General features: G+C 38.1%; 1 protein-coding gene and 1 non-coding gene across 4 annotated transcripts in view; both read left to right on the forward strand.

Annotated features, from left to right (window-relative positions):
* Positions 1-5,979: 5,979 nt before the first annotated feature.
* ZFR (zinc finger RNA binding protein) overlaps positions 5,980-26,124 on the forward strand; it is a 70,448-nt gene continuing 50,303 nt past the window's right edge. For 2 of the 3 annotated variants that reach the window (XR_008995316.1, XM_057496062.1), the window contains exons 1-6: positions 5,980-6,136; positions 6,426-6,525; positions 19,642-19,665; positions 21,015-21,297; positions 23,025-23,169; positions 24,971-25,189. Coding sequence is in view for 2 of the 3 variants with exons in the window: in XM_057496062.1 (XP_057352045.1) it covers positions 6,100-6,136; positions 6,426-6,525; positions 19,642-19,665; positions 21,015-21,297; positions 23,025-23,169; positions 24,971-25,189 (808 nt within the window). In the remaining variant the exon portion in view is untranslated. The remainder of the gene's footprint in view (positions 6,137-6,425; positions 6,526-19,641; positions 19,666-21,014; positions 21,298-23,024; positions 23,170-24,970; positions 25,190-26,124) is intronic. The other variant, XM_057496065.1, reaches the window with a different exon arrangement.
* On the forward strand, positions 12,049-12,155 carry LOC118932842 (U6 spliceosomal RNA). Its single transcript, XR_005032918.2, has one exon. It is a non-coding gene; the product is annotated as a U6 spliceosomal RNA (small nuclear RNA).

Here is a 26,124-nt window from a genome sequence, read left to right on the forward strand (position 1 = left end):
GTTTGAGGTGAGTCTCTTGTAAGCAGCATGTGGATGGATCTTGCTTTTTTATCCATTCTATTACTCTGTGTCTTTTCATTGGTGCATTCAGTCCATTTACATTTAGGGTGATTATTGAAAGGTATGAATTTATTGCCATTGCAGGCTTTAAGTTTGTGGTTACCAAAGGTTTAGGGTTAGCTTCTTTACTATCTTACTGTCTAACTTAACTCGCTTGTTGAGCTATTATAAACACAGTCTGATGATTCTTTATTTCTCTCCCTTCTTGTTCCTCCTCCTCCCTTCTTCATATATTGGGTGTTTTGTTGTGTGCTCTTTTTAGGAGTGCTCCCATCTAGAGCAGTCCCTGTAGGATGCCCTGTAGAGGTGGTTTGTGGGAGGCAAATTCCCTCAACTTTTGCTTGTCTGGGAATTGTTTAATCCCTCCTTTATATTTAAATGATATTCGTGCTGGATACAGTAGTCTTGGTTCGAGGCCCTTCTGTTTCATTGCATTAAGTATATCATGCCATTCTCTTCTGGCCTGTAGGGGTTTTGTTGAGAAGTCTGATGATAGCCTGATGGGTTTTCCTTTGTAGGTAACCTTTTTTTTCTCTCTGGCTGCCTTTAATACTTTGTCCTTGTCTTTGATCTTTGCCATTTTAATTATTATGTGTCTTGGTGTTGCCCTCCTTGGATCCCTTGTCATGGGAGTTCTGTGTACATCTGTGGTCTGAGAGGCCATTTCTTCCCCTAGTTTGGGGAAGTTTTCAGCAATTATTTCTTCAAAGACATTTTCTATCCCATTTTCTCTCTCTACTTCTTCTGGAATACCTATAATTCTTATATTGTTCCTTTTCGTTTGGTCACTCAGCTCTCTTAAAATTCTTTCATTCCTGGAGATCCTTTTATCTCTCTCTGCATCAGCTTCTCTGCATTCCTGTTCTCTGTTTTCTAGTCCATTAATGGTCTCTTGCATCTCGTCCATTCTGTTTTGAAGTCCTTCCAGAGCTTGTTTTATTTCTGAATTCTCCTTCCTTAGTTCTTGCATATTTCTCTGCAAGTCCATCAGCATGGTTATGACTTTTGTTTTGAATTCTTTTTCAGGTAGACTGGCTAAATCTATCTCCCCAGATTCCTTCTCAGGGGAAGATGTAGCAGATGCCGAAGCTGTCTGGGTTAGTCTTGTCTGGATCATATTTTTTTGCCTTTTCATGTTGACAGGTGCTATTGACTGTCAGCTGGGAGGGCCAAAATTTTCACTTGCTACTGGCCTTTCTTTACTGGGACAACTGCGACCCCTAGTGGCTTGTGTTGGGTAATTGCGTGTAGAGTGGGTCTTTGTGTCTTGCCTGGCCGGAAGGGAGAAATTTCCCTTTCTGTGGGCGGAATTTGTCTCAGGCTGCTTCTCTGCTTTCGCAGCGCCCGGTGGGGTAATGGATGGGGGGGCTGCTTGACTGTTTACCTCCGTGAGGGGTCTCAGAGCTGTTGCCCAGGGGGTTAGTGCGCCCGGTTTTCCCTGTAATTTCCAGCTGCTGTACTGTGACCTGGGTTGTTTCCGTCAAGCTGTTAAGTCCCTGTCCCTTTAAGACTTTCAAAAAGCCCCCACTTTTCTTTGTCACAGAGGCATCAGGTTCGGCACCCGCTCAGAGGTCTTACTGCCCTGTTCCCCCAGTATCCAGGGCCCTCTGCCCACGCACTGTGTCTGTGCTCTGGTGGGGGTGGCTGGGGCTGGGTGTTCAGCAGTCCTGGGCTCCGTCTCCCTCCGGCTCTGCCTATTCTTCTCCCGCCGGGAGCTGGGGGGAGGGGTGCTCAGGTCCCGCCGGGCCGGGGCTTGTATCTTACCCCTTTCACCAGTCGCTGGGTTCTCGCTGGTGTAGCTGCAGTCTGGCCACTGTCCTGCGTCTTCTGGTCTCTCTTTTAGGGCTAGTTGTGTTTGTTGTATTTTCAAAAGTATATATGTTTTTGGGAGGAGATTCCCACTGTCCTACTCATGCCGCCATGTTGGCTCCACCCCCTGATTGTTTGAAAAGGTTAGCTTTTTACTAGGAATATGTTGACACATAGAATCATATAGATATAGAATCACTGGCTATAGTCTCCTGTGACCAACTTATGATTGAGAATTTTTGTGCCTCTTTATCCTCCTTACTCTCTCCACCTACCCACCCATGGTAACCACTAATTACTTCTCAGTGTCTATGAGTCTAATGCTGTTTTGTTCATTCTGTTTGCCTTGTTTTTAAATGCCACAAATAAGTGAAATCATACAGTGTTTGTCTGCCTGAATTATTTCACTAAACATAATACCCTCTAGATCCATCAATGTTGTTGAAAATGGCAATATTTCTCTTTTTTATGGCTGAATTGTATTCCACCACATATATGTACCACTTCTTCTTTATCCATTCATCTGCTGATGGACACTTAGGTTGCTTCCATATCTTGGCTATTGTAAATAATGCAGCAGTAAACATAGGGGTACATATATCTTTCCAAGTCAGAGATTTTGTTTTCTTCCAGGCACCTCCCATTTATGTCCTCAAAGGATTGATCTCTCCCTGTCCCTGCAAAAAACATTCCCATCCTATGGCTCATTTTTCAATTGTTTTGGGCAAGGCAGTGATTAGAATAAAAGCCAACACTCACTGTGTTTGACATGATCCCAGGAGTGATCCAGGAGCTTCACATTTAGGAAGCCATTAAGCCCTGCCAGCAATTCCCTGCTCTAGATACTACTTTTATTATCTCTATTTACAGAGGAGGAAAAGGAGGCATAGAGGGGTTGTGGCTGAGATCACACAGTAGTGAGTGACAGAGCTGAGATTTGAAGCCAGGTGGGTTAGGTTTCAGAGTCTATGCACTCACTAACCATGCCTACTCCTTTTGGTACAAGTAATTTACATGTTATTCCTTGTGGCTGGCACATTTGTATTTTAACAGGGCCTTTCAGGATACCAAGCCTTGTCTAAAAGGTGTGAAGCCAGGCGACTAGATATATTTCCTGGGAGTTCAGGCCTTCTCAGGCTAGCTCCACCTTGTGGTTAGCAGGTCTGCCAATCACCATTTCCTCTTTTGCCCTCAAATACTAAGGCACTACAGGTTCTTGAACAGCCTTCTGAATCATCAAGGAAAGATGAAACTGTGCATTACCTGGTGCATATTTATTGGATGCCTTTCACCAAGCCCCCAGTATTGGCCCTGCCTTCATCAAGTCATAGTTTGATGGGGGATGTGCATATTAATCGAACAAACATACCGTTTGTATAGAATTGCAACTGTGACAAAGGCAGGTAAAGAGAAATGCCTGGTGCTCCAAGAGCATAATAAGGGTGTCAAGGACGGCTGACAAGGAGTTGACTGAGAGGAGATCTTGAAGCAAGAGGGTTAACTAGGTGAAGAGAGGAAGGAAGAACATTCTAGGCAGGGAGAACATTCAAAGTCCTTTGGTGTGAGGAAGCATGGTAAATCAGAGGCCAGAGTAACTAGAATGGAGATAAAGAAGAAACTGAAAATGCAGGTAGACCAGACCACTCAGGGCTTTGCAGGCCATATAGAAGAGTTCTGCTTTGTCCTTAGAGGGGGAGTACAGAAGGGTTTAATCCGATTTGCATTTTGAACCCATCACTCTGGATGAAGAATGGAGAATGACTGTTAAAGTGTATTTTTCAAATTCTGATACCAACCATTTCCAGACATGAAGGATGATAGATACTGTAATTGGAGACTTCCAATCAAGTCTCTCACCTTCTGTGGGTCCAGAAGACTGTATGGCTGTGTTGCTTAGACTAGGTACACTCTGGGACATAAACCCTTCTAGGGCAGAGCCACCTACCTTTTGTTTTTAGGTGAGTGACCTGCATAGTACACTTACTGGAAGGTAGGTTTTTTTAAAAAGATCTGCAATCATCCAGCCTAGTTCTTTTTACATAACTACCCTGTGCTTGGTTGTGTTTTATAGAAATGTTACCTCAGTTAATGCCTACCACAGTCCTGGGGAAGGGAGATGTTATAGTTACTCTTGTCATACAGGTTAGGAAAGGCTAAATAATGTGTTCATTTCATTCTGCTACCAAATTCCCAGGAAAAGAACCCCAATTTTTTTGCCTCCAAGTCCATCCCAAAACTCCCTCCTTAGGAAACCCAAGTCAGGGGTAAGTTGAAGCCCTTCTTCACATATTCCCTCTTTGATAAGAGGCATTGTTGTAAACAATTTCCACTACTGCCACACCTACTCAGACCTCTAAGAACGGTTACCAAAGAGAAGAGGCACACCTCCCTCTTTCTAGTTACCTGCTTGCTTATTGGGGTGTGCCACAGCCCTTTTTCATCCTCTAAAGGCTTGCAAAGCAACCAAGCATGAGATTGGCCTAAAAATAATTTTCTTGGGCAGGTAATTAACACCTGCCTTTCCTCCTCCAGTTTTATTCAAATAGCCTAAGTAACCAATAGCACAAGCTTATCAAAGCAATTACAGTAGGTGCCTTGAAGGCTTGATTGCTCCATGAAATTCGATGCAAATCACCTTTAAAATACAGTTCTAATATCTTATGTGTGCTCTAATAGCCTATATGTCGAATTCCAAACAACACAATTGGAAACATCAGTATTCTCAATAACTTTTTGCCTGAGGAAATAACTTTTGCCTGAGGAAACATCAGTATTCTCAAAAATAATGACATTGATTTTTCTCAAATGTTCTACATTTCCTTTTTTCTAAAGTGAGTAAAAACCTGTACCTTCGTAGGAGGTGTGGGAGATCAGGGTTGGCACAAATAACAATTGAGGTATTGCTTCTGCTCTGACATAAGAAGGTGGGATAAATCCCTAAACTTCGTAAGTGACCTCTGATTCAAACTTTGCATTATTTTTTAATGCTCATATCCAAAACTGGGGAGAGATGAGTAGCAGAGGGTCTGGGGATGGGCACAGAGAAGGTGAAGTAGAGATGAAAGGAAGCACTTTCTGCATTGGTGGAAGGCAGGAAAGAGGTAAGGTGGGAGAACTAAGTCAGAAGAGGGACTGCAAGAGGAAAGAGAATGGTTGAAATTGAACCCAGAAAGTAAGGAAAAAGTAGAAAACAGAGGGAAGAAAGAAATGCCTGCAAGGGGGAGAGTATCCTTTTGTCCTTACCGTGAAAGACGTGGCACCTTTACCAAGGACCTTTCTGGTCTACCTTGCCTATCACTCACCTCTCGCCACACAAACTTTGCTGCTCTTGCGCACTCCTGCTTTAGGACCCCTCGCTTGCTCTCCTTCCTTGTTCTAGTTTTTTTTTTTTAACATAAATATTTTAAGTATTTTTGTCCCTCATTTTCTTCACGGTTATACTCTAGTGATCACCCTATCCATACCCTACTGAAATAGCACGTCCCTCTACTCCCTTATTTACCCTGCTTTATATTTAAAGCACAATCACCAACAGACACAGTATTTATTTGGCTATTGTCTAACACCTTCTTCCCTTTCCCAGAAGGTGAAGTCCACGTGAGCAGGAACTCGTTTTGTTCACTGCCTGTTTCCAGTACCTAACCTGACACTTGGGAGATGGGGGTATGAGTTGTGCAACAGGCGGTGAATAACTCAAGGAATGGGTGCACGTGGGGGGGAGGGGGCAGAAAGAGGTGTTCCAAAAAGGGTGTTTGGGGTGTGCTTCCAGTCCAGCAGAGTGGCACAGTTGCATCATTTTTCTCTTTCCTCCCCTCTTCTCGCAAAGCACACGCAAAGTGAAAGAAAAGTGAAAAGTAAGCAGAAAAAACGAACAGACGTCACTTTCTCCGGTCACTCCCCCACATTCCCCCCACGGCCAGGCGACGCGATTCTCGCACGCTCCTCGACAGCCTGGGTTTGCGGATCGCAGTCACCGTCATTTGGGGGAGATCTGCGGGCCTACACAGTGGGCACCCTACCCAAGCCCACCGCCGCCCACCGCCACCCAGGCCCGGCACGCGCCCGCCCGAGCCGCGAAGGCAGCGGGACTACAGCTCCCAGCGAGCCGCGCGCGGGGGCGCCTGCGCAGTGCGGCGGGAGACAGCGGTCTGTTCTCCGCTGAGGAGGAGCGGGGCAGAGGAGGGAGGCAGTGGGTGAGAGTTCAGAGTTCAGCCGCAGCAGCTCGAGCCCATGATTCCCATATGCCCTGTAGTTTCTTTCACCTATGGTGAGTATAATGTGCCCCGGCGAGGCCCTTGCCCAGCCCCTTCCCCGGCCGGGGCCGCGGGGAGGCGCGGGGGTTGGGGCTGGCTCCGGGGAGGAGGCGGCGGCCGCCACCCAGGCGTGCGAGTGAGTGAGGGAGTGCGAGGCGGGAGGGGAGGCGGCGCGGCCGCGGCCCCGGCCCGGCGAGGACGGCTTCTCACAGGCCTCTCTCTCTCCCTTTCCCTCCCTCGGCGTCTCTGCCCCTCCGCGCGTCCCCTCCCGCCATGGGACCCGACTCTCCGTGCCCGCCGCAGTGCCCAGCCGGCTGGGGGAAGATGCCAAAATGGCGACCGGCAACTACTTTGGATTCACCCACAGCGGGGCGGCGGCGGCGGCGGCTGCGGCCCAGTATAGGTAACGGCTCCCGCCCTCTCTCCTCTCCCCCTGCTCGCTCCTCCACCGGGATCCCGCGGGTGGACGCCCCCGCGCTGGCCCCTGCCCGGCCGCCCCGGCCCGTCGCGGGCCCGGCCCCGCGCCCTCTCCCGCTCCGCCCGGCTCGCGGCGGGGAGCGGACCCGGTGGGGCGGGAGCCCGCGTCGGCCGAGGTCTGGGGACGTGGAGGGCCGCCGTGGTTTTCGGCGGCCCCGCAGCTAAAATGGCCTCCCGCGGCCTTGGAGCCCTGTCGCCGCCCCCGCCCGACCGGTTGAGGGAGGGAACCGAGGCCAAAGCTCGGATTTTCCCCCGGGTCTCCGCCCCGCCTGTACGGCCCCCACCTCCTACCTCCCACGTGGGGATGGAGAGGGTGGGCGAAGGAGAGAGCAGCCACCGGCCTCTTGCGCGAAGCCTCCTGAGACCGGTGTTCCCTCCGCTGCTCCGGCCCCCTGGGCCCAGCTTACGTGTCGTTTTCTCTGGTACCTTCTCCGTCTTGTGGCTTTCCCTGGCCCTGCACTGAGCCCTGCAAAACAACTGCGGTGTCATTACATTCCTTTATTAGTATTTACTCCGGAGAGAGATGTAAACATACCAACCACCTGTGAATTGTATAGTTGGAGACTGGAAAAGAGGTGCGAAGTTTCTAGTGCTGACAAATGGGTCCACAGCCTTGCTCTAACTGTACAGTTTAGGCTGGAGGTGGGCCAGTGAGATTGTACTGTTATTGTAATGCACCATATGAAATCTCTATCTTAAGGAAAGCTCTAATTTCTGAAGTGTCTGGAATTCATTATACATTTTACCAAAAGGAAAAAATAACTACTAGGTTTTTTTTGTTGTTGTCGGTAGAGTCAGTTTGAGACATCTCTAAATTGAGGCCATATGCATAAAGGGCACTTACATGATAAGGTGTTTATAGAGAGAGATTATATTAGAAATCTGTGTAGTAAGCATATTAGGTGAGTCAAACCCAGGTAATTTTTTCATCTCATTCACCCCAGGCGGCGTGTTGTGTGATGGAAAGGGCATAATTGGGAACCAGAAGACCTGGGTTCCAGTCTCCAAGCTCTAGATTTTATGACGTTGGGGACATCACTAATTTAGGCTTTAATTTTCCTCATCTGTGAAGTGAAATACAGGGCTTTCTTTCTGTGTTAAAAACTTGAATTCTGAGAATCGAAGTTGGCCACATTTCATGAAAATCTAAGTTGCCATTCACTGGAGTATCATTTTGCGTATCACTAAAAAAAAAATTGCTGCCAATTAAAATACGACAATGCTTGAGATCCCATTGATTTTTAAAAGATGTAAAATATGTAATGTGCATTTTATTGATGAAATTGGTATTTTGCTAATTGTTGGGTGCTTTGAACGTATGTGGCATTTTTTGTAAGTCTCTCTTATCTTTAGATTTATATTCCAGAAAAAGGACTGAGATGACAAATTACTGGGGCAACATCTTGGGGCTTTTCAAGCATTAAATCCTTTGCCTACAAGTTGTGATAATGAAACAACTAACAAAGTCTCAGCTACTTTGATAAAACTTCTTAAGGCTAATAATTTTCTTGGATAGAGAGAAAAAATCAAGCCATTTTGCTTTCTGTGGAAAAACAAGAGATAGCTAATCAGTACCTGTGCCATGAATCCAGTGCTACCAAGTACTGTGTGTTTTTGATAAGGCTGTACTTAACCATTAAAACTTTTACTTGCTTTACACACTATTTTTCTGTTACTAAGGGCAAAGTGATAGATTTTTGAATTATTAACCTTAAAATGTAGTGGGTTTGTTCTTTGTGGCAGTTCGGAAATATTTTTTCTAATTCAAACCTACAGATAGAAATGAGGGGAGGAAATGTCAATTTATAGATACTTCATCACTTTTTAATAAAATAGTTGCATGTATATATTTTATCCCAATGTAGAAAAACTATTAGGAAATTTCTGTACCTACTTTTTCTTTGACTTTGAATCTCAAAGTTACAGTGAACTGTAACAAGCCGAACGATTAACATTGCTTGTTATATGTATGTCTTAACAAGAAAAGACTAGGCTTTGGAGAGTTACATACCTGTGCGCATACAATATCAACATAACTAATTGTTAAGATGCTCTGTTAGCTTTTAAGGGAAAGAAATCAGACCCAGTAGTGCTAATACTTTGGCTCAAGGAAGATGAACAAATAGCATTAATAATAAAAGTATATACAAAAAAATGCAGAGATGATGCTCATTTTTCTTCCTGTCTAGAAATTGTGATAATGTAACTTTGAGATATGGAAGATTACTTTGCAATTTTTTAATTTGAAGTATGCAAACTCAGGGAAATCTTAAGCATTTACACCTGGATGATGTGAGTAATTGCTTCACCTGTCATTGTATACAGACAGCTGAAAGTAACTGCCGTAAATCTCGATTTAATTTGGGTTCTTAGTTTTCTTGGTTACTGCTGGTAAGATATTTGATTAATTTGTTTAACATTTGGACTTCTTTATTGCTTGTTACTATTTGAGATTTATGTTGCCATACTGAAGATGAGATTCTTTCAGAGGTGTTACAAAGATCTCTTAAAGTTCTGACAGTAATAACTTCTAGATATACTCAAGTTTTTAATTTTTATAATGCATATTAAGCATTTCCCTGGTAAGCATTTACTCAGTTCTTGTGCTGCATGTTCCATCAGCTACTGAATATTTTTCTTCCTGCTTTGTGTGTTTTTTTAAGTCAAGTAAATGAACCTATTATGCTATTTGCCAGTCTTGCAAAAATGTAATCTCTTCATTTTCTGACCTTTCATGTGCTTTTTTTCCCCCTTGGGAATGAAGAGATTTAAAAATTTAAGTATTAATTTGTATGTGTTTCTGGTAGAATGTAAATTTGTGGAGCACAGGGTGAGCAGAATTTTCCAAAAAATGGTTTCATAGCAGAAAGGGAACTTGATAGGTAAACTTGTTTCAGTAGTGTACCTTTTTTGAGAAGGTAGACTTGACTTGCTTTTAGACATCTAATTCGAAAAAACTGAACAGTTACAAGGAGTTAGGGTAGCAAAGAATGTAAGGAAAGATAATTCTCAGTGGAAAAAAAACTTTCTAATACTTACATAGGATCAAAATCTTTTTATTCCTCATTCATTGGCAACGATGTGGAAGTTATAAGAGTTTTTCAGTTTTTGAAGGGGATTTGTGAGATATACAAATATTAAAGTAATCCTACTATATTCCAATTATTAATCATTAATAGGGTGTAACCATTTCTTCGAGAGTGTTAAACAGCCAGTTTTCCTATACTTCAGAAAAGCCTTGGACTTACCAGTTCTTGACACCTTTCTATCTATTCAAGATACTTGTCTGTTACCTGGATAACCTAAATCTTTAGCTTGTGCTTAATTAAACTGATTTCCTTTGTCCTATATATAAAACTCTTAGTGTATCACTGATAATTGGAATGTTATTCTACCTGTTCAATAAAGGTAGGTATTTAAAATAATCATTTGGCAATTTTTTTAACCCTTTTTATATCTAGTACTTGCTGGTCAAAGACTTTAGAGATTGTATAAAGGTGTAAAATACAACTACCCCCATATTCTTAGAGTTTTAGCAAATGTTAAATGGTAAATGTTTAAGTGGATTTTGACTGTTTGGACATTAGTTTAAATTAAGCATCTGCTTGTCCAAAGACAGCATCGCATCTAAGTATTCTTGAGATGTCTTCAAGACATCTGTTCCTAAAGGATAACTATCTTCCTCATATTACTAACATAGAATAAATTGATAAACTGGTGAGTTTGCCTTTTTTCCTTTATTTGAATATAGTGTTGAGTATTGTGTCTTGAGGGAAAGAATAAAAGTAACACTAGTAAGGTAGAAAAGGAGTAATATCTAACTGAGAAGGTGAAGAAAAAACCAGGTGAACAGGTTTTTGAAACCAGTTGTGATGGAAATTTACTGGCTCTACAAAAAAGAATTACTGCAATTGCTAATTGTATCAGCTGTTCCATTGTTGAATCGGAGATATTAGGATTCATACTGAATGAATGAGTTTGAAGTAATGAAAATTTTCTTTCTAAAAGGATTGCTGCTGTTACACTGATGCTATTTCCTGTATATGTTATTAATAGCCTTGAGAGCAGGGTGAACCAAAATATCCCTGTATAGGATGTTTAAGGTGTATGCTTGACTGCTTTTGTAAACTGCCTTACAGTATACTATGACGAAAAGGCATGAATTTGGAGCTAGTCAGACTTGGGATTTGAATCCCAGCTGTACCCCTTCGATCACTTAGCCAAGTCACTTAACCTTTCTGAGACTCAGTTCCTCACTTAATTTGCCTTGAGGTGAAGATTAAGTAAAAGGTTTACTAGCCTAGTGTGTCATTTTCAGGAGGCATTTTACCAATGCTAGTTTTCTAAAGTGTAGAGATTTGAGTAATACATATAAGGGTTTTAAAAGAACTCCTTAGTTGATGTCTGTCATGTACTTTAATATAGAGAGCTTTGTAATCTCAAAGTAAAACATTTTAAACATAGGTACTTATCAGTTGGTAGGCCTCAGTTCAGTGTTAGTTTAATAGGGAAGGAAGGAAATTTATTTGCAAACAACATGATTATTTGTAAGTAATAGACAAAAATATGAGAAATAACAGTTCAGTGAATTTTCTGAAAAATTGGTAACATTCCTGTTTGAGCAATATTGAATTAGATTACCTAATTTCAAATAAGTTTTCTTTATATATAGCCACAAAACCTATTAAGTAAAAAATGAAACTAATGAAATATGCACAACCCTTAAGGAAAAAATACAATAGGGTATAAAGGCCTTAAAAGAATACGTAAATGAAGGAAGACGGGCTGTATTCATGGAGTGAAAATAAATACCACCAAGTTAGCAACTTTCTCCTAAGAACATACAGAGGAGGTATATAGTAACTCCAGTAAAAATCTCAACAGGATTTTTGGGATAACTTGATAAAGGGATTCTAATGTTGACAGTAAAGGGAATATTTGTCCAAAAGTGATCATGACAGTCTGGTAAGATATGACAAGGAAGATCTTGTATTATCAGATACCTTAAGTTTATTAAAATGTTAAGTGTGGTATTGATACAGGATAGACAGATGACTGGATTAAAACAGAGATCCCAGAGAAAGATATGCTATGGGCAGTTGGATTAGAATGCAGAGCTATTTAAATAGAACTATTTGTCAAAAACAAATCAGCCAAATTATTATTAAGAAATACAGTATCAGGTTAATCAGAAGACAGTCCTTGGGCTTATAAATGTAGTAACTGACATGATAGTAATTACATAATAGTAATATGTTAGAATTACTTAAACACATTATTAAAGATGAGCAGTATATGAACTATGGTTGTCTAAATTGTTCTTGGTACCACTCTGTCAGAATTAGTTGTTTTGAGTATGGTTGTGTTCTTAGTGTTGTGTGAAAGCTGTGTGTAGTGCAGCTCTTAATTCATTCTTACAGAGGACAAATTAATGAATTAGAGAAATTGGGTGCTCGCTTTGACAGCACATACACTAAAATTGGAATGATACAGGCAAGAATAGCATGGCCCCCGCAAAAGGATGACACACAAATTCGTGAAGTATTCCATGTTTTTTTTTAAAAATCGGGCTATTTTTTGTTTTAATGTTAGTCTTCTCAGGCATTTATGTAAAAGTATACATGTAGGGAGTAACTCACATGAAATTTATTGAACATCTACAATATGCACAGTCCCTGTTCTCAAGAAGTTTATACTTAAGTGGATGAGAGTACGGTCAGATATACCTACAAATAGCTATGCCGTGCTAATGAACGTAACAGAGTTTGAATGAAATACTAAAATAGGGAATTGGAGGATTCTTACTGTGAAATATAAGGTGGATTTCATTGTCTTTCTTTCTGAAAATGAAGAGAAAATAATTTTAAACAAAGGAAAAGTATTGAGCCACGACAGGTATATATGAATTGCTTGATATGATGGAAAGTGGATATGCTCTGAAGTCAAACTTTGAGCTGAATCCTGGTTCCCTCTATTGCCTGCCATGTGAACTTGGGCAAGCAGTCTCATGGTAACTTAAGTTTCTTGAAGTATAAAGTAGAGATAATATTAATTCTTACCTCATAGAATTGATTTTTTTAAATTTCTTGAATATATAAAAATATAAAATATATGTACTTTATAATCATAATATATAAAAAAGAGCTGCAAGTATAGTAATAGTAACCTAATGAAATGTCATATACTGAACACACCTGTGTAACCAGCACCCAAAAAAAAAAAAAAAAAGAATACTTAATCAGCATTCTAGGAAGCCTCTACATTCTCCATTTGTATTTCACTGAGATAATTGAGAACTCAATGAAGTATTTATAAGTGCTGACAAGAGTCAAGAGTCCTGGGCATATATTATATCTCTTTAAATATTGAGTAGACATTTGGAAATAGATCTTAGAAAAGGGATTAGGGTCTGTATATCCTCCATATAGTGGTGTTCCACCATTGTGAGTATGAATGAAACCAGAGAAAGAACAGTGTCTGTCATACATCAAACATTTAGTAAACGTATTTTGAATGAATGGAAGAAAGATAGTATATGTATATAGTTACAAACTTGGGGAATATCTGTATTTAAAGTAGGACCAGAGAAGGAAACAAATACTGGGTGTGCAGGGAACAAAAAGAAGATAGAGAAGGTAGTAAGCAATGTTAGGGCTTTAGAGAGGCTGGATTAAGGATTTGATAATTATCTAATTACTGGTATAATTTTAATGAGTAGCCATTATAGGAAAACTAGGATTTGTTCATTTGGAGCTACAGAAGGACTAGCTAACTTTATGTAAGTTTTGTAGTATAATACCATATTCAATGAATTTTTGAGGGTCTTAGAGGTCTTGTAGTATAATACCATATTCAGTGAATTTTTGAGGGTCTTAGAGGTCATGTGGGCTTTAAAGTATTGGGAAGCACTGTGTGTGCTTCAAAACTTGTTCAAAAACAAGTATTGTGTTTGAAGATGAGTTAAATGAAAATACATTTTTTAATTTATTTTTTATTTCTGGGAAAATAGATATATTGTACAAAATGCATTACATTGGTATGGTAAGATCAGTTATTCTAGTTTTTAAGAAGAAATGGGGCCTGAATATAAATTTATTCTAAAATTATATGATAGTTATTATTTTGTATTAGCTATTAGCATTGTGAAGGTAATGGGAGCGTGACATTATCATACCAAGTAAGGAGTAGTTTTAAAGGTGGTTTGTTTTGGGGGTGATTCTAGAGAAAGTTTAATTTTGCGTCTTTTTCAACATTTTGAAATGCTGAATATAAAGAAGTTAAATCTGTCAGTAATTTTGTAGATAAAACATGCTATAATTTGACCTAGAAAAGTCCAGTAATATTGAGCATTAAATTCAGACTAATTGAAAGTTCTATGTTTTGTGTGCCATGAAAAAGAAATAAAAAAGATTTTAATCAGTTACTTTGCCATTTTATCCAAAATAGAAACAACTGCACACATTACTATGTTTTCCAGGAGAGAAAAAGCACATCTAATAATACAGGAGATAAAAGCTGCCTACATTTTCTTGATTGAGACTTTCCCCTTATCCCTTTTACAAAGTCAAAAATTAGACAGTCTGCTTTTGTCCTGTAGTTGTTCCTCTAGAATTTAGGATGAATATTTAACTGAATCTAAAGTTAATTATTATCTTTACTCTCCTAAACAATGCAGGGACTTAAAATGCTTTAATCTGAATCAGTCTCCTGATTTTTGTGTTGTTATACAATATTTTAGATTTTTTAAACCCCACAGCCAATCAGTGTTGAACACAATTCTGATGGTGGTTTTTATATAGTCAGTGAATATATAAATTTACCTTCCTATTTACCACTCTTTTGTTTAACATTGATTCATTCCAAGATTATTTTCATTCTTCCTAAAGAAAATCTTTGAGAATGTCTATCAGTAACAGTTTTTTGTCTTTTTTTAAATCTCAGAGTGTCTTTAACCTCATTTTTGAGAAGTCATCAGTCTCTATAGGCAACTTTTTCCCTTAAGCTGCTTATAAGTGTTTCTCCTTGTTTTGATATTAACAGTTGTTTCACATAGATACGTCTTGGTGAACATTTCTTTATATTTAATCATACTTGGGGTTTGTTGAGACTCCTGAATCTGAGGATTGTTATCTTCTATTAATTCTTGGAAATCTCGGACATGCTTTTTAGATGTTAACTCTCCCCCATTCTTTTTCTCCATTTGCAGAGGTAAGTTACCACTTTTCATTCTAGCCTCCTGGTCTTTTAACCTCTTTAAAATTCTTCATATTTTTGTCTCTCTGTGCATTCTGGGTAATTTTTTAGTTTCTAGTTCAGTAATTTCTTGCCAGCCATGTGTAATCGTTATGTAATGCCTTTCTGAGTTTCTAACTAAAATTTTTATAACTGTATTTTTTCATTTCTGGTAGTTCTGTTCTTTAAGATATTCATCTGGTTTTTTATCAACCCCTTGGTCCTTCATCTTAGTTTTGAAGGCTTCTTTTACTTCTTTAAGTGCACTTATTTTACATTTTGCATGCAGTAATTCTAATATTTGTAGTCTCTTCAAATTTTGTTTTCTTCTGCGAACTCTTGCTCATACATAGTAACTTGTTTCCTTATGGGTTTTGTTGTGATTTTTGATTGAGCTCTCCTGTTTCTTGAAACATTGTAGCATTTAGAGAAGAATAGGCATTTTGTGGCACCTAGAAGCTCTATCAGTCCAGAGATATATTAAACTGATTTCTTGGGTGAGAGTTTGCCTGGTCAGATAATATGAATTCCAGAGCCCAAACCTAGGGGAGGGCTGGCTTATGGTTAAAAATTTTCAGAAAAGACTTTCCCCTCTTTACCCAGCTAAGGCTCAGACAGGACAGTTCCTTACAGTTCTCCCTAAAATGGGGAAGTGGGCTTTTCCCTAGTTTACCTTCTGTGCTGGTTTCTTGTGGGAGTCTCAGAGTTCTATGCCATTGCTTCCCAAAGCCTTTCATATCTCTGCTAACACAGAAGATGATACTTGATCAGCAGCACACTGGATAAACAGGGAGATTTGGAGCCCTTGATAAAGATATTGCAGTTGTGGTCGACAGACTTGGGGCTGCAGCCAAAAAAATAGAGAAGAGTCATTGTTTTAACATTTCTACAAATCTTCATATCTCAGTTAAGATGGTTGGATTCTCAAATCTGCCCTCAGGGGTTCTCCATTCATTATGTTGCAGTAAATTGTTTGGATTAAAATATGTGAAGGCAATATCTAACTGAAAAAGGGAGAACCTCCTGGATCCTATCCATTCTTGGATCACATTTTAAGAAACAATGTTGTGTAGAAACTAAAGGAGTTATGGAAATGTTTCCCCTATTAACAGACACCACTCATATGGATGGACAAGCCATTTGTACAGATGAATTATTTTAATTTCAGTAGTGACTATAAATTTAATATAGCGTAAAGCCATGTCGTTCTAAAGCACTAAAAATGGGGCCCAGATTTGGGTACAGGTTAGGGTGGAGGCCAGAAATGTAGAAATTAAGAGTTCAGTTGAAACAACTCGAAAGTAATATTTAAATTAGGGGTTGGTTGGTCATTCAAGTTCCCAGTTTGATAATTATATTCCAATACCTTTATGCTTTTCTCCCCCCAGAGTAATGTATGATATAATAAAAAATAAAGTGGTATAGAAGGGCTTACAATGAAACGTTCCCTTGTTTTCCTTCTCCCTGTGTCCCAATTCTACTTCCTAAAGATCCCCACCTTTAATGCATTCTGGTTTTGTTTCTAACCTATTTATTTCTAAATAATAGGCTTAATTTATCAACTTTATGCATTATATCTTGATTTCTCATAGTCATAGTTAGGATTTATGTTTCTCCTTTCTCCTTTCATATTGTATCTCCTTCCATTTCTCTTTCCATATTCAATTGAAAATGCTATTTGTTACTTGGAACAATACATGCCATTTATAGTTACATCAGGTAGTACTTGCTGGGGAAAGAACCTTGAAACTCCTGTGCTTTACTTTCCCCCTTTTCTACCCCATCTGTCAACTTAGCTATAGTTTCACTTGTGATAACATTTATATTATGTTCTGTAATCATAGTTTATCTTCTATAATTTAGGTTGATTCTAGAACCTTAAAGCAAAACGGTTCCATTATTACAATAGTGTTTACTGTGAAGCCAAGTGCTATTCAGATAATTCCTAATATGTTCCATTTTTACAGCCCTATAGCACTTAGTAGGAGGAATTTTCTTAGGCTCAAGTTCAAGTAGATTTTTCCTTTTTTACACCCTAATTGTTGAACTGTGATGTCTTTTTACCAGGATAATGCCTGTCTTGAGCAATTTCATATTTCCTGAGATCTTTCATTACCTCTTCTTTTTTCTTTGTTGGTGTCTTGATTATGTCTTAAGATTTTTCTAGACTCCTGGTCTACTGTCTGTTGTACAATTCTGTATTTCCTGGACATCTTTCTGTTGGAGACTTCTGTCCTTCCTTTGGTTCCCTCCTGTCTTAAGTTTGGGGCTTGCCAGACAGCTGTTGACCTGAGCTTTCTTTCATCTCGTGGGTTTGGACCCACTGTTAGCAGGATCCCATTGTTTCTTTCTTGCTTTATTTTTCACTGAAGTAATTCCTGTCGTTGCCTCAGAAAAGGAGTATACAAGGTAAACTCCTTTGTTCCTTGAATGTCAAAAAAATCTTTATTCTGCCTTACTATTTTAGCTGGGTACAGACCCTCTATATTAGTAACAGTTTTCCCTTGAATTTTGAAGACATTACCCTAATGTCTTCTAGTCACTAGTGTTGTCAACAAAACATCTGATTTTCATTTAGTTGTATGTAGGTGACCTGTTTTTCTTATCTCTGGAGACTTGAAGGATCTTTTTGTCTTGAGTTGTGAAATGCTGTCTCTCTAGGTGTTCCTTCATTCTGGTTTGCGTTCTGTCGGCCCTTTGTACTTGAAAATATGTGCCTCCCTTCGAGAGTGGGAAATTTTATTAATTACCTTTACCTGCTTTTTTCTATTCTCTCCAGAATTCCTTCTAGTAGGTTATTGGACCTGCTAGTTTTTTCTTCTCTTTTATAGTTTCATGTCTTTTATAGTTTTCATATCCCTCAACTTTATCTTTTAACTAGTATAAAGTTCTTGTTTTATGGATACAAATTAGTTTTTGAAAATATTTGTCTGTTGCCTTGAGATACCCATGTTTCCCACGGGGTCATTCTTTGTTTCTTTTGCAGTATGTAGAAGGTTTTCTTTAAATACCTGGTTGTTTTGGCTGGCTGTTTTGGTAAGGCCTCTGACTGACTCTACTTTTTGGCAGGGAGGTAGGAAGATGGCCATTAACCTCCAGGTTAAGTTCAAGAGTATAAAGAGTATTTTTATCTAATATTACTTGTTCCCTAAATACTTTCTTTTCCTCCCCCACCCAACCCCTTCATGAAATACCCTTCCCTTTTATGTCTGATTCTTTTAAGTATTTCTTAAGCTTTTTTTACTCATATTGTTTTTATAGGTTTGTTTCATGATGTATTATTTGGTTTGTCCTGGTTAACTGACTGAAGCAATTTAGATTTAATTTATTCACAAAGAATAGTGTCATCTAAATGGAAACTCCTGTTTTACTTAGTAAATGAAAGTGTTCTCATATTTCACAAATGTATTTTTATGGAACAAGATTGGGATTCTTTATAACCTGTTTTACTTAAATAATTTAAAGACAGTTAAGTCTTTAATGTAGAGATATAACTTAATGCCATTTATTCTGACACTTCAAACTAGGTAAAAAACTTGATTTGAACTATTTCAAGTTAAAACTTAATTTTACTAAAACTAATTTAACTTGATTTGACCTGAATTTTTAAAAATGAATTTACTTATTTAGCCTTTGAATACTTAATTAAATTGGTATAGTCCAGTCTGGTCATCCACATCATGTAAAAGTTGGTTTTTCTAAGGATACTTGAAATCAAAGGAGAATTTACCAGATGTGTCTATTATAACAAACCAGAGAATCTTTATTCTGAATACCAGTCAGCTGCACTAGCCCTTGACTCCGTGGGAATTGGAACTGAATCTTCATGATGCTTTTGGTAGAGATTATTGTACCAGATTATGGGGACATGGCTATATATAGCAGGTTAGGCAGCCCTAGGGATGTACATGGTAATTGTTAAATGCATCAGCATTCTTTTTTATGTGGTTCTTGGGAAGGGTGACTATAAAATTTATTGTTCAGACTGAGACATGTAGGAGAATGAGAGAGTACCACTAGTAATTCTGCTGGGATAATAGGCATAAACCGAAGAACATGGTCATCCCTTCCTGAGTTACATGGACTTTCAGTCAGAGGCAGTAGAAGTCAAATTGCTTGTCTAGTTGACCTGACATTCCTATTCTATTCCTACCCTGCTTTGTCCTACAGGACAAGTTTTGGGACCAAGAATTGTGAACAGGTACTGGATAAAGAGCAGTGGGTTGAATGGAAACAGTATAGGAATCCGAGACGATCTGAGTTTTTACTTAACAAAACTCCTATGCATTGTAGTCTGGATGTATGAAATTTTACCACTAAATGTTAAGTACAAGTTTCACAGAACTGGTATTTATATTTTAAATACTATTTATTTTTCTCAGTTCTAGGAATTTTGAAGAAGTATTATATGGTGTTGGCATTTTTCCTTAAGGATGTAGAATTAGCCTTAGAAAATGTCAATCCCAAACCAATTTCCCACTCTTAAAATTTAAACTTCTCTTTTTTTTTGAGCATTTCATAATGGATACAACTATTGAATCACTATGTTGTATACATGAAACCAATATTATATGTCAACTATTCTTCAATTTAAAAAGATTTTTAAAAACCTTCCCTTTCCTTGTCTTATAATTGTCATATATGTATAAAATATTAGCTAATTTTAATATCAAAATATGGAAAACATCATCCAAATAATAAATTATAGAATATCTTTGGACTCTGTTCTAAGTTTTGTTTTGTCTTGTTTTGTTTTTTCTCTTTTTCATATTGGGCTGAAATCTGCCACCCTTCCATCCATTGGTTCTAGTTCTGTTCTCTGGAGCAGCATGGAGTAAGTCTCTTCTATTAGAAGGCAGCTCTCATATTTTTCCCAGTCACCTTTTCTAGACAATGTCCCCAGGCACATTTGTATGGTATTGTGCATACCAGTGAATAATACCCTGTACCATAACCCATGAGTCAGACACTCTAGTTTAATAGTGCAGTTTCAGCTTATGTCAGGTATTTTTTTCTTAGCTATTCTTAACTACTGGCTCATGTTAAAACTTACAGTCAGCTAAATAGCTGTTGGGGCTCTCTTTTATTCTTTAAAAGGCATTTTTGCCTTGGAAATACAGCTTTAGCAAATATAATTGTGAGTGTATTCCTTGGAGAACCTAGAACAAAAAAATACACTTTCATATGCTAATATCTGTATGCCTTTGTTTTATATGACATAGGCCCTCAATTTAAAAGTTAAACATTAAGAACTTGAGCTGGCAGTTGATTTGCTTTACAGTTTTGGAAAGTGCTTTTGCCTCTTTGAGTTTTAAATGGATAGGGTTACAAAGCATCTGACATAGATCTCCTTTTGCAACATGTACATTTTTAAGAGAAAAATAAGTATGTGTAATGAACTGTTGCCCATGACCTGTAAATTTTAACCAAGTGATAGATATTCTGTTGTAGGTTTTGTACCCTAGGTCAAGATTTCTCAACATCAGCACTATTGACACTCTTTGGGTAATTCTATATTGTGGGTTGTTGTCCTGTGCATTGTAGGATATGTAATAATAGCATTACTGGCCCCTGCTCACTAGATGCCAGTAGCACACATTACCAGCACCACCTCCTCTGCAGTCTGATACCAAAAATATCTCCAGATCTGGCCAAATGTCCACAGGGAGTACAAATATCTACCCCAGTTGAAAACCATGGCCATAGAGCATCGGAAGTATTTCTTAAGTCAACTGGGTAATAGTTTTACCTTAAATGCTTTCCATAATTGGAGTTAGAATATGGTATTTTTCTTAACATGATTTCTTTGTAGAGAGATTTTTATAGATACAACATACTAAAGAACTTTGCGTATAACAAATATCTTATAAAATTCCTAGTTTGATCAATTTTTTTTCTTCCTAATACTGCTGCTTATCCCAGTTTGTCATCCCTGCTTTGTGCTGTGATCTACAATCTGAAACATAGTATGTGTGACTGTCTAATGTATTTGAGAATAAGGAATGAAAATTATATAGTAATAACAAATATGGTATTGATTAGGAGGTTTACTGAGTTCACATATTTGGTCTTTTGTAGTCCATGATTGACTTACTAGAAAATGTGCTTTTCATTTAAGTTGACTAAACTCCTAGATTTTAAAAGTAAATTTTATTATGTTTATTCTTCTACTTCACAATATAGCCAGCAGCCAGCTTCCGGTGTAGCCTACTCTCATCCAACTACAGTTGCTAGCTATACTGTCCATCAGGCTCCAGTAGCTGCACATACAGTTACTGCTGCCTATGCACCAGCAGCCGCCACAGTTGCAGTTGCCAGGCCTGCTCCAGTAGCTGTGGCAGCTGCTGCAACAGCTGCTGCTTATGGAGGCTACCCTACTGCACATACAGCTACTGACTATGGTTATACCCAGAGGCAACAAGAAGCACCACCACCACCACCTCCAGCTACTACACAAAACTACCAGGTAAGAAAACTACTAGTTTCAGTAGCCTTAACATGTAAGCTTCAGTGGCCCCTGTGTAATATAATGTCCAAGCCACTGTTTCACAGACTTGGATCTTTCAAAATATACCTCTGACAGAGAAAAGAGAATGTGTATTCCTAGGTAATTCAGGGGCATAGCCCAAGCATTACGTTTCTTTGCAGTGAGTTTAATATTGATAATGCCCTTTAGTCCATTCCATTCCATTTTATATCTGTGTTTGCTTTAATTAAAAAATTTTCCATTAATTACTGCTTAAATATTTTAATTTTCCACAAATTTTTGAGAAAAATTGTGTAACACCCTTGTTTGTGCTAGGGTGTTATTTGTCCACTTGAAACACAGCTATGTCACCTATTTTGAGAATATGAATTTACACTATAAAGGACAAACTACATAGTGTCTTGAAACTTTTTAAGGGTGGAAAGGTTGTTGCCTGTACATTCTTCCCCAAGGTGTTCCTTCTTAGTAAATTGATCCTGCTCTTAGTCACCTAGTTACTTTTTGTTCAGTCTTATGGGGACATAAAAATCTAATGTTTATTGCACTAAACTACTACTTGCTTATTGAATCAAATTTGTTTCAAATTCCTGTAACCCATTTTTTTGTGTGCTTTTAGGATCTGCTTTTTAAACACTGATCCTTCTGGGCTTGGCCTAATTTTTCTATGTTCTTTCTGAAGTATACAAATTAATTGCTTTAAGTAAAACATTGACATGAATCACAATGTTAGTATTTGTTATTAATATCTGGCAAGTTACTAAACTTGGAATTCCTTTTGACGTATGATTGTTTTCATTATATCCAGAGATGATATCATGATTTCATTGTTTTTAATAGGGTAAATGAAACCCATTCATTTTCTGGGCCCTGCCCACTTCTTCAACTTTTCCACCTCTATATCTCTCCATTCCTTTTCACTTAACGTAGAGCCAGAATGCACCCAGCTAACCTGATCTTCCCTGCCTTGGAGGTTTATATACAGTTGACCCTTGAACAACATGGGTTTGGACTGTGTGGGCTCTCTTACATGCAAATTTTTTTCAATACATATATTGGAATTTTTATTTGAGATTTGCCACAATTAGAAAAAAAGATTTCCTTTTCTCTAGCTTACTTTATTGTAAGAATATAGTATGTAATACATATACAAAAAATGTACTAATAGATTTTGTTATTGGTAAGATATTGTTCAAGGGTCAGCAGTAGGTTATTAGTAGTTAATTCTGAGGGGAGTCAGAAGTTACATGCAGATGTTCAACTGCACAGGGGTGCAGTGACCCAACCCTGGCATTGTTCAAGGTCAACTGTATAGTATTCCTTCTACCAGGAACTTCCACTCCCCTTTTTTCTCCTTTATCTGGAAACCCAACTCATCATTATATTTAATGATAGTAGTACATAGGAATGAAAAGAAAGCTGGAGTAGTCAGAAGGCTTAGCACACAGGTGGTCTTTACTGTGGGATCCATCTTTAAGGCAAAACTGCCATGAATTTCTTAATACAGTTTTTTTTAAAGCATTAGTTTTAAATGTTCTGGTGATGTATCTGATTGTGAAAGTTAAATGTGCTGCTTGAAATAACTTTTACTTTATTCAATGAAGTCCAAAATGTTTTGTTTTCCTTAATTCCACTTTTATATAGTAAAGATGGGATTTTTTCCTGCCATTTCACTCATACCAAGATTTTCTTTCATTCCCTTTCTTTAGGACTCGTACTCATATGTAAGATCCACAGCTCCTGCTGTAGCTTATGATAGTAAGCAGTACTACCAGCAGCCCACAGCAACTGCTGCTGCTGTAGCTGCCGCTGCCCAGCCTCAGCCTTCTGTTGCTGAAACCTACTATCAGACCGGTGGGTTTGTTAACAAAGTTTCATTATAAACTATTGGAATACATTATTCAAGGTGTTTTTTAATGAAAAACCACTTCTGAGTCCTTCAAAAATCTCTATTATAGGACCTTGAGAGGCAGGTTGTAGCCATGTCCTCCTCTGATAGAATGCCTTTGAATACCAAAAAGAGGGCATGGCAACAATTCATAATCATGCCCTTCTCTCTTGGAATATATTTCATTTCTGGTCATCAGCTTACAGTTCTCTTTTTGCTGAAATAGAAGTTGTACAAAAGAAGTTACAGTGGTAACTTCTGGGCAGTTTCCTATCTTTGCCAGAAGTAGTCAGAACATACTGCTGACTACCTTTGTAACCATTAGAGGGAGACCCTTCCTGGGCCCGTATTTTATCTTTCCTCTTTGATGACAGTTGGTTCTGTTACTGGTCACTGGTATTAGCATGTACGTAATGGTTCAAATGTAGGAAGTGTTTGCTTACAAAGAAACCCACGTATTTGTAGTCTTTAAAAGATGGATTTTTTTCGTAGAGGTTTAATTGAGAATTTTTAAAACACAGCTGTCTGAGTTCTGAAAATAGGCAACTCCTTTATGTTAATTATTTTTGAAGGGCCATGAGTGTGTGGGTAGAGCCTTGTATTAGGATGAGTAGAATTGGCATCTAGTATTGCCTTTACCACTAACATGGGCAAGTGATTTTTACTTCTTTTCATCTCTGTTCTCATTTGTAAATGAGGTAGTAGATCTCTCTAGGGTACTTTTAGTTTTAAGGTATTATGAATCCCTTAAAAGTGGTTTAGAAATATTTTGAATAATAATGACCCTGATTTTGTTAATTATCAAAGTTAGATTGTGCTTAAGAGTCCTGAATTATCCAAGTCAGAAGACCTTGATTTAGTGTAAGCTCTGACACTATGTGACTTGTGTAAGTCTTTTAGCCTTTGGACATTAATTTTGTTTCATAAAATGTCCTCATCTGTGTTGTGTGGATCAAATTTCATACTATATATAGATAAAAAGTTTTATAAATTCTTAAGTGCTGTTTATTTACCTTTACTAAATTGAGTATAAAATGAGTTTGATTCTCTCATAATTAGGGCCTAAGAAAAGTTTGTATGCTTTAGCAATCATTAACAAGTGATTAATTACTAATTTAGTGATTGACAATAAGGTTTGTAAGATTCAAGGCATACATTAGTTTTGAATATGGTCAAAGGCAGCAGAAAGTTTAACATACATTAAAGATAGTCATTAAAGAAGAGCTGTACTCAAGGTGTTGACCCTTGGGGAATTAAGTCAGTAGCACCTTGTGCTTTGGAATTAGATTGAAGTTCACTGTGGATAAATACATAAAATGTGATGAATGGTGCATGAACAAGTTTCTTATAATTAAACTGAGATTTTTACTGTGAATTGAAATATACTTTGAGGCTCTATTGTGTTCCCAGTATTAAGCATAACTCTCAAGTAGACTGATTAAACCTAAATACCATGTGCATCTTTTCTGAAAACTTTGTTTAGAATTACCTATTTTAAGTAGTACTAGTATTTCGATTATTCGTATATTTTGACAAGATGCCATTTGGGGAATATGTAGAAAGCATCTGGGAAGGGATAGTAAGTTAATTTATATGGATGTTATGTTTTCTTCAGTTGGTTATAAGAATTGTATGCTTTTTGCCGAGAAGAAATTACTAGCGTCAACTTTAATATTTATGCCTATTTTTACTGTTTTTCAAGGATATTGGTACAATAACTATAGTGGTTCATTCTTCTAATTTTCTGATATGTCTTTCCCAATTTAGCTCCCAAAGCAGGTTATAGTCAAGGTGCAACTCAGTATACACAAGCCCAGCAAACTCGACAAGTAACAGCCATAAAACCAGCCACACCAAGTCCGGCTACCACTACTTTCTCCATTTATCCTGTATCTTCCACCGTTCAGCCAGTAGCAGCTGCAGCAACTGTGGTGCCATCCTATACCCAGAGTGCTACTTATAGTACCACAGCAGTTACTTACTCTGGTAAGACTTAGAGACTCTGTATAAACGAGTAAACAAATTACAAAGAGATGTGTACTAGATCTATCTTGATTTTCTGTGGAATAATCCTACCACCAATCTATCAAGAGCAAGTATTTTTAATACATATTTAATGTGTTTATGTGCATAAAATATATTTATGTTCATATATTTATGTGCATAATGGTGACAAATGGACCATACTTAGTTGTATGCATTTTTTTAAGCCAGGAGATTTTAGCAGAACTTAAAATGCTATTTGGGCATTTGAAAGCTAGTCATGAGTCTTGGGCCTAGCATTACAATTAGAGAAAATAACACCTAGTATTTTACAGGCTCGTTTCTTTTCTGACTTTTCAAAGTGAATTTGAGAACTCAGTTAACATTCAGGGAATACCAGTGATAAATACTAAATTACAAATTATCTATTTCAGCTCAGAAGCTATTTCTTCTTATTTATTATCAGTAATAAGTAATCTTGAAAATATTGGGTAGGCTTTGTAAACATCCATAGTGGTTATATAACATGTTTCCTGGAAGGACAAAATAGCTTTGTTTTCTTTAAATAATCATATATTTTCCCTGGAGAAGTACAGTTACTAGAACCCTCTTTCTGTGTCCACTACTCTTAACCAATTTCCAGCTGAGGTACTTTGCAGAGTTTCTGTGATCAAAATCACACATTGTTTTTTGTAGCCATGTAGCCTTGTACTACTGTATGACTTGTTAGTATTTTGCCTTTTATTTATTCTTTAATACTGTATCTTGTTCCATGGAGGATTTACTGTGGCATGGGCAATTAGAGTTTTTTCTTGATACTTGTAGCTGAATGTTAGAAGCCTAGCTACTGAATTAAAAGCTTTTTTTAATTTCTCAGAGATTGTCTTTTTCTCTTACTCTGTCAAATGCTGTACTAAGTTAAGTGCTAGAAATACAGC

The sequence above is a fragment of the Manis pentadactyla genome, chromosome 2 (genome assembly GCF_030020395.1).
Source record: "Manis pentadactyla isolate mManPen7 chromosome 2, mManPen7.hap1, whole genome shotgun sequence".
In the NCBI taxonomy this organism is placed as follows: domain Eukaryota; kingdom Metazoa; phylum Chordata; class Mammalia; order Pholidota; family Manidae; genus Manis; species Manis pentadactyla.